The sequence below is a fragment of the Gossypium raimondii genome, chromosome 2 (genome assembly GCF_025698545.1).
Source record: "Gossypium raimondii isolate GPD5lz chromosome 2, ASM2569854v1, whole genome shotgun sequence".
Classification (NCBI taxonomy): domain Eukaryota; kingdom Viridiplantae; phylum Streptophyta; class Magnoliopsida; order Malvales; family Malvaceae; genus Gossypium; species Gossypium raimondii.
The window spans coordinates 42,908,575-42,921,545 of NC_068566.1; the positions used below are offsets into that span (position 1 = coordinate 42,908,575).

The 12,971-nt window shown below is 32.7% G+C and overlaps 1 protein-coding gene across 1 annotated transcript; it reads left to right on the forward strand.

Annotated features, from left to right (window-relative positions):
• The first annotated feature begins 6,411 nt into the window (after positions 1 to 6,411).
• Positions 6,412 to 11,443, forward strand: LOC105788925 (protein FAR1-RELATED SEQUENCE 3). Its single transcript, XM_012616013.2, has 6 exons — positions 6,412 to 6,623; positions 7,093 to 9,493; positions 9,601 to 9,690; positions 10,056 to 10,205; positions 10,570 to 10,686; positions 11,068 to 11,443. The coding sequence occupies exons 2-6, from the start codon at positions 7,253 to 7,255 to the stop codon at positions 11,110 to 11,112; spliced, it is 2,643 nt and encodes an 880-aa protein (XP_012471467.1). The 5' UTR covers positions 6,412 to 6,623; positions 7,093 to 7,252; the 3' UTR covers positions 11,113 to 11,443.
• Positions 11,444 to 12,971: the final 1,528 nt, after the last annotated feature.

The following is a 12,971-nucleotide window of genomic DNA, read 5'->3' on the forward strand; positions in this document are numbered from 1 at the left end:
TTTTCTAATAATTTCCTATTCAAAAATATATCTATTTCACTAAAGTTTTCTAAGCTTCTGATAGCAAGATAAATTCGTGTTTTTAGTATATTTATTTTAGCTAATTATCTGAAACATATTATTAAATTTGGATTTTTCTTATTAGGAATGAAGTTGGTGTGTTGAATTCAAACTCTTACAAAAAGGGCTAAATTGGAACAAAAAGTAAAGAGGAGGGCTTGATTGAAAGATTGAATATTCAAGGATGACTAGATAAGGATTGAAGAATTGAAGATTTTCTAAAAATAGTTGGATAAAGATTGAAGCATTTTGATATTAGTACAACTCGTAATTAGTTTAAATTTAATTTCTAGTTTAAATTTAATTTTAAATTTTGAATTATTTAGTGATAATATTTAGAATTGTTTAGCGATAATATTTAGTATTATTTAGTGATAATATTTAGGAAAAATCTAGCTAAATTTTAGCACTAAAAGTGTATATAAATACCTAGTGCCTACAACCAATAGAACACATACTTTGCCTTTAGCATTTAATAAATTTTCTATTTCTTTTTCTCCCTTCCTGCGATTCAATATTGATGTTTCATTCTTTTTTCTTTGTCTTTTTTTTTTTCAACCTTTTGGTTTAATTTCCTTCGAAGATCTTTCCTCTTTCCATCACCCACAATTCCACAAATCTATTTTCAAAGCATAATTTTCTTTATTATTAACTAAAAGCATAATTTTCTTTATTATTAACTAAACTCTTTTTAGCCTTAGTCCGATTATTAATTTGACAAAGTAATCGTGAGATGTGAACCCACACTAAATACTTTGCAATTTGATATTCGCTATCTCTCAGGTATATGGGATAGTACAAATTCGTCGCTCAAAGTTGATTCGATTTCAATTCAAAAAGCGCGCATTGGGTTGGAATTGTTGGGCGTACAGTTGGAAAGTTGAGTCGGTGGTGCTGTATTCAAAATCCCGAGAACAAATTGGCGTGTTCAAATGGAAAAAGTTAGTTGGATTCCGTCAAGGGAGATAGTGATCAGATTTAAACGACTCACACGGTTGAGACCTTTAATTCGAGTTGGGCTTTTCAGATCATAAGGCTGTCGAAGTCTTAAATTATGGGTACGTACCACGTGGTTGGAAATTCGATAAAGGTCGATTTGCAAGTGGTACCAGGATTGACTACGAGAGGAAGAGTTGGCGGTTGGAGGGATCTTCGATTGCTATAACCAACTTATCGCTTGGAAGGGAAAATCTGTTTTAAGGATCCATTCAAGATTGGAGTACACCGAGGCTAAGGCTAAGCTTAAAAATATATTTATTTTTCCATTTATTTTATTTTCTTAAATTTATTTTTGCATTTTCAAATTTATTTTTATCTTATTTTTTGTATTTTCTTATTTTATTATTGTAATAAATTTAAGCCCCCCATTTTTATTTTATTTTCAGTATTTCTACACATAGGTCGTAGGCACGATTGTGGCTGCGATAACAATTCTAGGCACGAAAAAAGGCGAAATTAGACAACCAGTCCCCGTGGATTTGACTCTACTACTCTATATTACTAATTACTGTTATTTTGTTGTAGAATTTATATTTTGAGGTTTTGTAACACCCCTTACCCGCATTCGACACCAGAATAGGATACGAGGCATTACCAGAACACATACACTTGTAAACGTATTTATCCGAGTTATAAAATTTCATCTAAATTAAAACTTTCAAATTATTAAAATGCTTTTATAATTCTTCACAATATATCCTCAAATTATTATATTCATAAATAATAGGACCTACGAGACCCGATACATACTCAAGCGATTCAATGCTTCATTCTCATTTCATTCAATTCACAAATTCTCATGCTTACAATTCAAATCATATCACTAACAATTTCCATTTAATTTATGTACAATTCAATATCATTAAATTTAATACTAATACGTATTTACCATTTAACTCAACGTTTATCGATTATACCATTCATTGACACATTTATGAAATTCTCAACTTTGCAGTGAAAATATCACTTTAGCTTAAATAACAACATCAATTCAACTAATCATCCCCTTTTCCATCATTTTACACTTTAAGTATGAACTTACTATTTCATTACCTTTTCACACTCGTTTCCTATGCATATCACACAAGACATAAACATATCATTCAACCAAAGTCGCAAGCTAGTGAATTTAAACATAATTCTTTTTGGAACTAACCACATGATAAACCATTTCAATGCATAACTTATAAGTTTAACGTGGCATAATCCAGCCACAACTTGGCCAAAGTGTAACACCTCTAACATGTATCCATCGTTGGAATAGGGTTTCGAGGTATTACAAAATATTGCAGAATATTTTCGGATAATTCAAGTCATTTACAATTCACTATTTCTTCCTGTCAATCACAATTTCAAATGACAGATTCATGTAAATGAGCTCAATATCATTATATGTTTAACTTTCGTCACTTAAATTCACATACACATAATTTATTAACATAACCTGTCAAACACAATCTCTAAATGACGAGATCTCATAATTGAGCTCAATTTCACTGTTCAATATGTTTAATCACATAAAATTTGCTTAACACTTACCACAATTTGTAAAATTAGAGAACGACTTACAGAATTAAGTACTTCATTTCCTCGATGCAATAGTCCAACTATGATCTTACACATAATCACATAACACATTTCGATGCCATAGCCCAGCTATGGTCTTACACTGAATCACTTACCACTTATCTCTTGTCACTGATCAGAAGTACTCAACCTTACGTTCTACTCAATTTGAACTTATAATTCAATTTTCATATATATATATATATATATATATATATATATATATATATTCTTTTATTTTACAATTTTCACAATTCAATAGCAAACATATGAATTAACATATTATGTTATTCCTAAAATTATCAAATAATCATTAAAATTTAACCATATGAACTTACAATTGATTTTATAACATAACGATAATCATAATTTCATAATCACTATTTAAAAGGAAACATTATATCATTTCTAATTCAACGTTTATCGATTAAAATCGGAAAATGACCAATTTATACACAAGTCATTCATATATTTTTCTCCTCCTCCTCTCCATTCCACATCCTTAATGTGTATAACACACTTAACCAACATTATCCATACTTTCACTATTTTCTTGTATGTAAATTCAAGCTATCTGTCTGAGTAAGAGTCACTAATTTATTTATATCTAGAGCTACAGAGCTCCAAATTAAGATCCGTTAATTTTCCCTGAAACTAGACTCATATATCTTTTTACCATAAAATTTTCATAATTTTTAGCTTAGCCAATAAGTACAGTTTATTCTTTAAAGTTCCCCTATTTCACTGTTCGACAGTTCTGACCCCTATTCACTAAAAATTAATTATCTCATTGTAAAAAATTCGGATAATGTTCTCGTTTGTTTCTTTTGAAAATAGACTAATTCAAGATTCTAAACATATAAATTTTATCCCATAATTATTTTTTTACAATTTTTAATGATTTTCCAAAGTCAGAACAGGGGAACTTGAAACTATTCTGATCTTGTCTCACAAAATTTATTATATTCTCATGAATTTCAATTTCATTGCTTACATCATTTCTTCTATGAGAAACTGGACTCAATAAGCTTTAATTTCATATTTTATTCATCTTCTAATTCGATTCCCACAATTTTTGGTGATTTTTCAAAGTTAAACCACTGCTGCTGCCCAAAACTGTTTTAGTGTAAAATATTGATTACCAATTTGACCCTAAACTTTTAATATATGACAATTTCATCCCTAGGCTCGGAAAATGAAATTCTTACAATTTAATCCTTAATCCAAGCCTAATAATTCTCATACATATCAATAACAGCCCATGGATTCCATGAAATTTCAGAACTTTTCCACAATTTCAATACTTTTCAACTTAATCCCTAAAACATGTTTTCATCCAAAATTCTTTAATAAAATGCCTTTAAACATCCATTAACATATCAATTTCATCATCAAATAACAAAAATAATATGAACTTATCAATGGTATCTTCCTAAACTTTCAACAAAATGCGAAACTAGTAGAATACTAAGTTGGACCTAATTGTAAAAGTATAAAATAATAAAAATTTCAATGAAAAAGTAAGAATTACACTTACTTGAAGCTAAAATATGGAAGACCAGCTCTAAACCCTCTTCCATGGCCGTTTCCCACCGAAATTTCAAGAAAAAATGGTCTTGAAATCCTTAAAATAAATTTTGGCTACATAAACTTTATTGTAATTCCAATTTTGTCCTTAAATACATAAAAATCTTTGATTTTTTTAATGGTATGCCGTCTCTGCCACTTAATTTGGTTCATTTACTCTTTTAGTCCTTTCTTATTTAATTTTTAAGCTATTTAATCACTTTAGCAAGTTTTGCATCTTTTCAATTTAGTCCTTTTTAATTAATTGACTACCGAAACGTTAAAATTTTCTGACGAAACTTTAACACTACCATATTGACACTCCATAAATATTTATAAAAATATTTATGGCTTGATTTATAACATCGAGGTCTCAATACTTCTTTTCCTCAATTTCTTGACTTAATAAATTTTTATAAAACACAAATTACTAATTCAAAATATCTTAAAAATCATATTTGATTCGTAATTATTAAATAATAAAATTTACGAGCTTATTTTCTGAATTTGATGGTCTCTTACCTCTGTTTTCAACATTTTTAAAAATCGGGTTATTACAGGTTTCGTCGCCCATCAGCTTCCATCAATATCTTTTAATGACAACTTTTAAAATACTTGATAAAAAAAAACTATTGGTATATATATGTAAAGTAAACTTCAAAGATTCAAAATAAATTTTTTTTTTGAAGAAAAACCATACCTTACACTTGAATTTAAAGGAAAATGATGGAAGAAATTTTTTCTTTCTTTCCCCTTTGACTGAAAAAAAAGGAAAGATGAGTTATCTTTCTCTTTTTTCTTATTATAATATTAATTAATAAAATATTATTATTTAATAAAAATAATTTAAAAATCATCATGAAACTATTTAACTTTTTAAATAATGAAAAATTGTTATTAAGTCCTTTTCCATCAAAATAAAAATAGGATAATTGCACTTTAATCTTTATACTTTTCTAACTTATTCGATTTAATCTCTGAACTCGATACTAAATTTTTAAATTAATCACATCCTCCTACTAATAATCCTTTGTATTTTCATGTCTGATGATTTTCTCTAAAAACAATTACAATTTCTTATACTACTATTTATTTATAGGTCACTTATTCAAATACTTCTACCGTTCTTTTTTGGTGTTAAAGAAGTGGGATGTTACCGTTATTTAATCTCTACTCTATACAGAGTACAGACTCTTCATTCTCTTTTTGTTGAGTAAAATATTTTGAATCTTTCTTTTCTTAATTTTGTATTTTTCCTAAACATTAACATTCAAATTATTTACAATCTAAAATCATTTAAATAACATAAAACGTCTATGTGGTACACTTGCAGTATATTATTTTAATTTTATAAGTAAATTTTAAAAATTATCACATATCACATTTTTTATATTTTATATTTTTATTATATTTTATAGGACATTATTCATCATCCTAATTTTAGTTGTGGAGTCTAAAAGCTTCACCAACAATATATTGAATATTTTCCTTAAAATAATGATAAAATGTTAAATAAAACTTTCATAATTTACAATTTACTTTTTATCAAACAATTAATTTATATTTCAGATCTAATTTTAACTACCATAGCAAACAAATCTTACAATTTTTTCAAGAGTTAATGTAATTTTAGCCCTAAACTTAGCAACTAGATCAATTTATGTAAAAGTTCAACGATATATTACTTTGAGAATGCATTACATCATTAAATTTTTTCTTTCAAACGATGATATGGCACAATATCAAAGTATCATATCATTAGAAATTTTATATTTTTTAAAATTTAAGAACAAAATAGACTTAATTATCAAATTTGGATAATAAAAAATTACAAATAGCAAAGTATACTCATCAAATTCGGGGGGGGGGATTATATTAACCTTTTCTTTCAACTGGTAAGTGAACTTTTTCACACTACTAAAGGTGAGTTTAGAGGAATGGTGCGTTTACCTGCGATTAGTATAAAAATAACGGTAGCGGTAAGACTAAATATTATAATGACACTATAGCATGAGATAAAAAGTAAGCCAAATGCACCACATCACATCCTATCATACGTGAGTAGGGAAAATTTCGATCAAATAAAGTGGGTAAGAATTGACCCGAAAAGGTTGGTCCCGGGTCGAAAATAACGGGTTCCTTTTGTTCTTTAGCATTATGTTCGAGGGCCGAGATGTTTTAGCTATTAATTATTGCTTAACAAGACCATTTGGGAGGGGGGGCGTCTTTGCAAATTTGGAAAATTTAGAACAGCAAGAGTTTAGGGTTTCTCATTTTCTAAATAAAAAATTAATAATGAAATGAATGAGAGGATTTTCAGTCACAATCAAATTCTCATAATCCTACTCCTAGTACCCAAGGCTCCTTTTTTCCTTAAATTCTTCATCTTTATTCTCTTTTTCAACTTCTTTTTTAGAGATTCACATTTGCAGGTACTGCTTAACTCTTCACTTCCTTTAAGTTATCCATTGAATATTCATGAATTTGATTAAAAGCCAGTGCCTTTCCGCCCTTTTTCCATGTGGGTTTCTGTTTTTACATAATCCTGAGAAATGGGTTTTCTTTAGTTTTAGTTCTTATGTTCAATCCATGGAGTTTCAGTTTTGAGCACTTCGATTTGTTTCTTTGCTGTTATGGATATGAGGAAAAGGCCTTATTGTTATTTTTTTTTGGGGGGGGCGGGGTTCAACTCATTGTTTTTCTTACACGTGTGAGTTCATTCTTATGTATAATTATGTCACAGAACAAATTTTGAGTGATATTTTAGGGCCTTTAATCAATTTGGAAGTTGAGTTTGTGCCATTTTGGTGATTAGTTGTTCTTCACTTTGTGTTTACATTGACTATTTTGCATCAATAGTTCCATTTTGGCGATTAACAGTTGTGTGTGTTTGTTTGTCAGAGTGCTGGCTTGTTGATTATGTTTACCGAATTGCTTCATATCAGCTGGCAGAAAACGAGATCAGGTTGCTTAAAAAATAATAGAATATGCAATGTACTAAATCATAACTTGCTCGCGAAGTAAGGAACCTTAATGAACTATTGTTGTACGAAGGATTAGTATGGATGTCCATGTGATTGGTCCGGAAGAGGGTATGAGCCATCGTGGAATTTCGGATGATGGGGATGCTGAACCTAGTGAAGGTGAATTAAATCATTTAAACAATTCTCTAGCTCATGATGAGGATGAGATTTCCGAGCCGTATCTTGGTATGGAATTTGATTCTGAAGGGGCTGCTAAAACGTACTATGATGAGTATTGTAGACATATGGGATTTAACTCCAAAGTTGGCCAGCTTAGCCGTTCCAAGACTGATGGAACAGTAGTTGCTAGGGAGTTTGTCTGTGGCAAAGACGGTCTGAAAAGAAGGTCTGCCGACAGTTGTGATGCAATGCTTAGAATAGAGTTAAAGGGAGATAAGTGGGTTGTTACTAAATTTGTGAAGGAGCATAGACATTCAGTGACGAGTCCTAGCAAAGTGCATTACCTTCGTCCCCGTAGGCACTTTGCTGGTGCTGCAAAGACAATGGTTGATACTTGCCAAGGGGTGGGAATCGTACCAAGCGGTGTGATGTATGTTTCTATGGATGGAAATCGTGCCTCCATGAATGCAAATACTCGTGGCGTCAGAAACACACCTCTGGCAGAAGCAAATCGCTCAGCTAAGAATTTCGGGACACTGAGTTATGCCGTTAGGCCGGTTACCAGAAAGAGAACTTTGGGGAGGGATGCTCAAAATCTGCTCGATTATTTCAAGAAGATGCAGGCAGAGAACCCTGGTTTCTTTTATGCAATACAGTTGGATGATGATAATCAAATGGCTAATGCGTTTTGGGCTGATGCAAGGTCAAGGACAGCCTACGCACATTTTGGTGATGCTGTGAAACTGGACACCAGTTACAGAGTAAACCAGTATAGGGTGCCATTTGCTCCATTTTCAGGGATGAACCATCATGGTCAGACCATTTTGTTTGGTTGTGCTTTACTACTAGATGATTCCGATGCTTCTTTTGTTTGGCTTTTCAAAACATTTCTTACAGCAATGAACGATCGTCAACCTGTTTCTTTAATCACTAATCAAGACAGAGCTATACAGACAGCAGTGTCTCAGGTGTTCCCTGGTGTTCGCCATTGTATTAATAAGTGGCATATTTTAAGAGAAGGCCCGGAGAAGCTTGCTCATGTTTGTCAAGTGCATCCTAATTTTCAGGTAGAACTGTATAATTGCATAAATTTGACTGAAACCATTGAGGAGTTTGAATTATCGTGGAGTTCCCTTATTGAGAAGTATAATCTTAGTGCACATGATTGGCTTCAATCATTATATAGTGCTCGAGCTCAATGGGTCCCTGTCTATTTTCGGGATTCCTTTTTTGCTGCAATATCTCTCAATCAAGGATTTGATGGCTCTTTTTTTTATGGTTATGTGAATCAACAGACCACGATTCCTATGTTCTTTAGACAGTATGAACGAGCAATGGAGAATTGGTTTGAAAGGGAGATTGAAGCTGATTTTGACACTATTTGCACAACACCTGTGCTGCGGACACCATCTCCTATGGAGAAACAGGCAGCAGACCTATATACACGGAAAATATTCACAAAATTTCAAGAAGAACTAGTCGAAACATTTGTTTATACTGCTAATAGAATTGACGGGGATGAAACTATCAGCACATTTAGAGTTGCAAAGTTTGAGGACGTCAACAAAGCATACATGGTTACATTAAACTACCCTGAAATGAGAGCTAATTGTAGTTGTCAAATGTTCGAGTATTCTGGCATCCTTTGTAGACATGTTTTGACGGTCTTCACTGTCACAAATGTACTTACTCTACCATCTCATTACATCTTGAAACGGTGGACACGAAATGCCAAGTCTGGGGTTGGCACAGATGAACGTGGTGGTGAATTGCATGGCCAAGTATCCCTGACAGCACGGTATAATAGTTTATGTCGGGAAGCAATCAAATATGCAGAAGATGGGGCAATAGCTACAGAGACTTATAACAGTGCAATGGGTGCTCTTAAGGAAGGTGGGAAGAAGGTGTCTGTTGTAAAGAAAAATGTCGCAAAATTTGCACCTCCTGGATCACAGGCTAGTACTGCAGCTTATGATGACAATAGCAGCTCAACTTTAGGTCCAGATACAGCCCCTTTGCTATGGCCACAGCAAGACGAAATTACATGGCGTTTCAATCTTAATGACACTGGTGCCCCCACTCAATCTGTCTCAGATTTGAATCTGCCACATATGGCTCCTGTTTCTCTCCATCGGGATGATGGTCATCCAGATAACATGGTACAACAAGTAATTCTGTTTTTTTTAATGCCATTTCATATATCCTTTGTTTGGAATTGAAGTACAGGATATTAACTTGATAAAATTTATGGGTGTCTTTGATGTAGCCTGTTCTCCCTTGTCTAAAATCAATGACATGGGAGATGGAGAATAAGAATTCAATGCCTGGAAATAGAGTGGCTGTTATTAATTTAAAGGTATGCATATGATAAATTTTTAATAGCCGGTGAGTACATAAAAATGCAGTCACAACTTAGTTGCATTTACCTTCCAATTATTTGCTGAAGTGAAGTACAAGGAACTCTTCAAAACTCTTTGGATACGTCTGTAATTATGGACTTCATAGCCTTTGTTGCTTGGACTCTTCATTTTTCTTCAAGTACCCATGTCTAACACATTGAATATGGGGATATAATCTCCAAATACAAGGAAAACCTTAGAAAAATCTAACCATACCCGTATCTGACACTCACACCCGAGTCCAAGTGATATAGTTCATAGCTATTATTAGTCATTACACTCTTCACCTTATTCAAAACCCTTCTCTTATGCATTGATACAGTTGCAAGATTTTGGCAAGAATCCATCAGCTGAAATGGAGGTTAAGTTTCAGCTCTCAAGGGTTACTTTAGAACCTATGCTGAGGTCCATGGCTTATATTAGTGAACAGCTTTCCACCCCAGCTAACAGGGTTGCCGTCATCAATTTGAAGGTATGTTAAGCCATAATTGAGCCATAGCCTCTTCCAAAATGATTACGATATTTGAGCAAATAAACCTATGATATTTTCTATGGGGCTGACCAATTGTGATTGTATAACATTTTCATGTGTGTTTTCTCGTTAACTAATCGGCTTGTTAGATTGGTTTTCTAATGGAATTGTGTTGAATCTAAATTTTCGATGATTTGGCTCTTGCTTTAACACCTATATTTGATGATGCAGTGGTGGTTCAATGATTTTTTTGCTTTCCATTAGACAACAAAGCAAGGCTTCTGCTGTATTTTTTTTAATACCTTTTAAACAGCTTACTATCAGTCATTTGCTTATTAGATTTCTTTTATCATCTCTATTATAGCTTCAAGACAGCGAGACTACTACCGGAGAATCAGAGGTTAAATTCCAGGTATCGAGGGATACATTAGGTGCAATGTTGAGATCAATGGCCTACATTCAAGAGCAGCTTTCAAATGGTGTAAGCATCCTCTTCCTTTACTAATTGCAGTTATCTATCATTCAATATGCATCATTTGATATAACTGAATACGGTATTATCCTCAATTCCCCTCCGAGCTTTTTATACTTACCATTTCCTCATAAGATCTCACCTTCGTAATTCACTTTTGATAATAAAAAGTCAACAATACAAACCCAAACTGACTGGAACCTGAAACTCAGCTGAACAGAAACGACCTGGAACTAACTTGAACCTGAAATGACCTGGACACGTAATGACCAGACCCGAAAAACACTAATGACCCAAACTAGAATGATCCAAACCTGAAAATTGATAGGTCTACTTCCACTTTTTATTTGTTCTCTAATTGACATGGAATCTTTTACTGTGTTTTTTTAGAATGAAGCACAAGCAGAGCCATTACCAAAGAAGCATAGGAGATAATAAGCCATTGAAGTTGGGTTTTTTTAAGTATGCCATCTTTCATTGGTCACTTACAGCAAGATGATGATGGTAATATGGGAATGCTCCTTTGCTTGTGGACACAACCTGTGTATTAATGGATTTTTGTAATTTTTTTCCCTCCTCCTTGTGCGAGTGCCTTGTGTAACCTGTTTATATTTATGTATGTACATGTACATGTAAAAGAAATTGTGAATTCAATCATGATGTTGTGGTCTGGTTTACACATTTTGTTTAGTGGATTTAGCCATACCTGTAATGATTAGGCTTTTTCTTGAAGGAAAAAATAAAATCATTTTTGTAGGTTTGCTCATGTTAGGGCAATGCACTGTTATAAACAATAGTAAAAACTTTATGGTTTTAATCAATGATTAAAAAATCAGATCGGATATTGAATCAGTAAACCTCCTTTTCATTGGTTGTTTGAATGAAAGTGTAATTAATATGGTAGTGATTATAAATAATGTTCTTTTTAATTATAAATAATTGTAATTTTCATATGTATTTGGTTGATAAAGTATAATTATATGATAATTTTATGTCCTGTTTAAAAGTATAAATTGTAATTATATACTTTTATAATTTACATTTTAAAAAATAATTAACAACAATTAAAATTAAGTCATCATGTGTATTATGCTAGTTTAAAAAAGTATTTGATAATGCGATTACTAATAAAAATAAAAAAATATCTTATGCAATTTTATTTAATTGTTATTATTTCATATTTGTTGGTTATTCATTCTTTAATATTTAACATATGCTCCCTATTATCATTTGTTCGTCCTTGACCGAGTTCATTATCATCATTTGAATATGTATTATTAAAATTATCAAGATCTCCTTTTATATACTTTTTGAAGTATGGATCATTCCAACTCCACCCATGAATGAAGTTGTGAAGTATGCAACATGCTTGTACAAGCCAATTTTGCCCGGGGCCCAATATGATCCAAATAACCAAAACCAAATCAAATTACAACCAGGCCCAGCAACCCAATTAATAAAACAATCCATAAGTCCAAAACAATTGACCCAAATACAACCCAACAAAATTAAACCCAACACCCGGGAATTATCTAAACCCTAATGGCCCATAACATAAACTAGTGACAGAAACCCTAACCTACCCTAGCCACCAACTGTTCTGCCGCCGCCACTGTCAGCACCACTTGCCACTGCCGCACCAACTCCGCCACTTGCACCTGTAAAATCAGAGAAAGAAGTGACAGTTTATAAAAATGTGTAAAAATCGGCTATATAAGCCGTTCAAACCAATGTAAAAAGGGGATTTTTGGGGGAAAAAAAGGGAGAAACCGATTCGAAAAAAAAAAAAGGAAAAAAAACAAAGATTCAAAGAAATAAAAGTAACTTTCTTGTTCTTCTTTTGTTTGATCATTTTGTTTTATCTTTTTATTCTATTTTTTATTTCGAAACAACAATAAATAAAGAAAAAGGGAGTTTTTTTTATTCGTCGCCGTCGCCGGCGCATTCGGAGCCAAGAAGTCGCGCCAAATAAAAAGGGGAAACTTTTCAGTTCCCCGCCGCCGCATACGGCTGCGCCTGAACGACGACCGGCGGCCGGCGCGGTGGTGGCTCGCAGGCACCTTCGCCGGATTCTGGGCTAAGAGAGGGGAAGAAGAGAGATTTTGAGAGAAGAAATTTTTTTTTAGAGAGGAAAGGAAATGAAATTTTTTGGAAACTTTTTAGATTAAATAGATCCTTGAAACGGCGTCGTTTTGGGCTTCGGCACCAATAGCCAAAACGGCGCCGTTTTGCTCTTGACCCGGATTTCAACCCGACCCGCCTGAAGGATCCGCGTGTTTTCGACGGAAGGGATA

Bases quoted from the DNA above. Each gene is read 5' to 3' on its own strand.
- LOC105788925 (XM_012616013.2), top strand. From the start codon at position 7,253: ATGGATGTCCATGTGATTGGTCCGGAAGAGGGTATGAGCCATCGTGGA. The intron at 9,494-9,600 runs GTACAACAAGTA...TCTTTGATGTAG, and splicing joins ATGGTCATCCAGATAACATG to CCTGTTCTCCCTTGTCTAAA. The intron at 10,206-10,569 runs GTATGTTAAGCC...TCTCTATTATAG, and splicing joins TTGCCGTCATCAATTTGAAG to CTTCAAGACAGCGAGACTAC.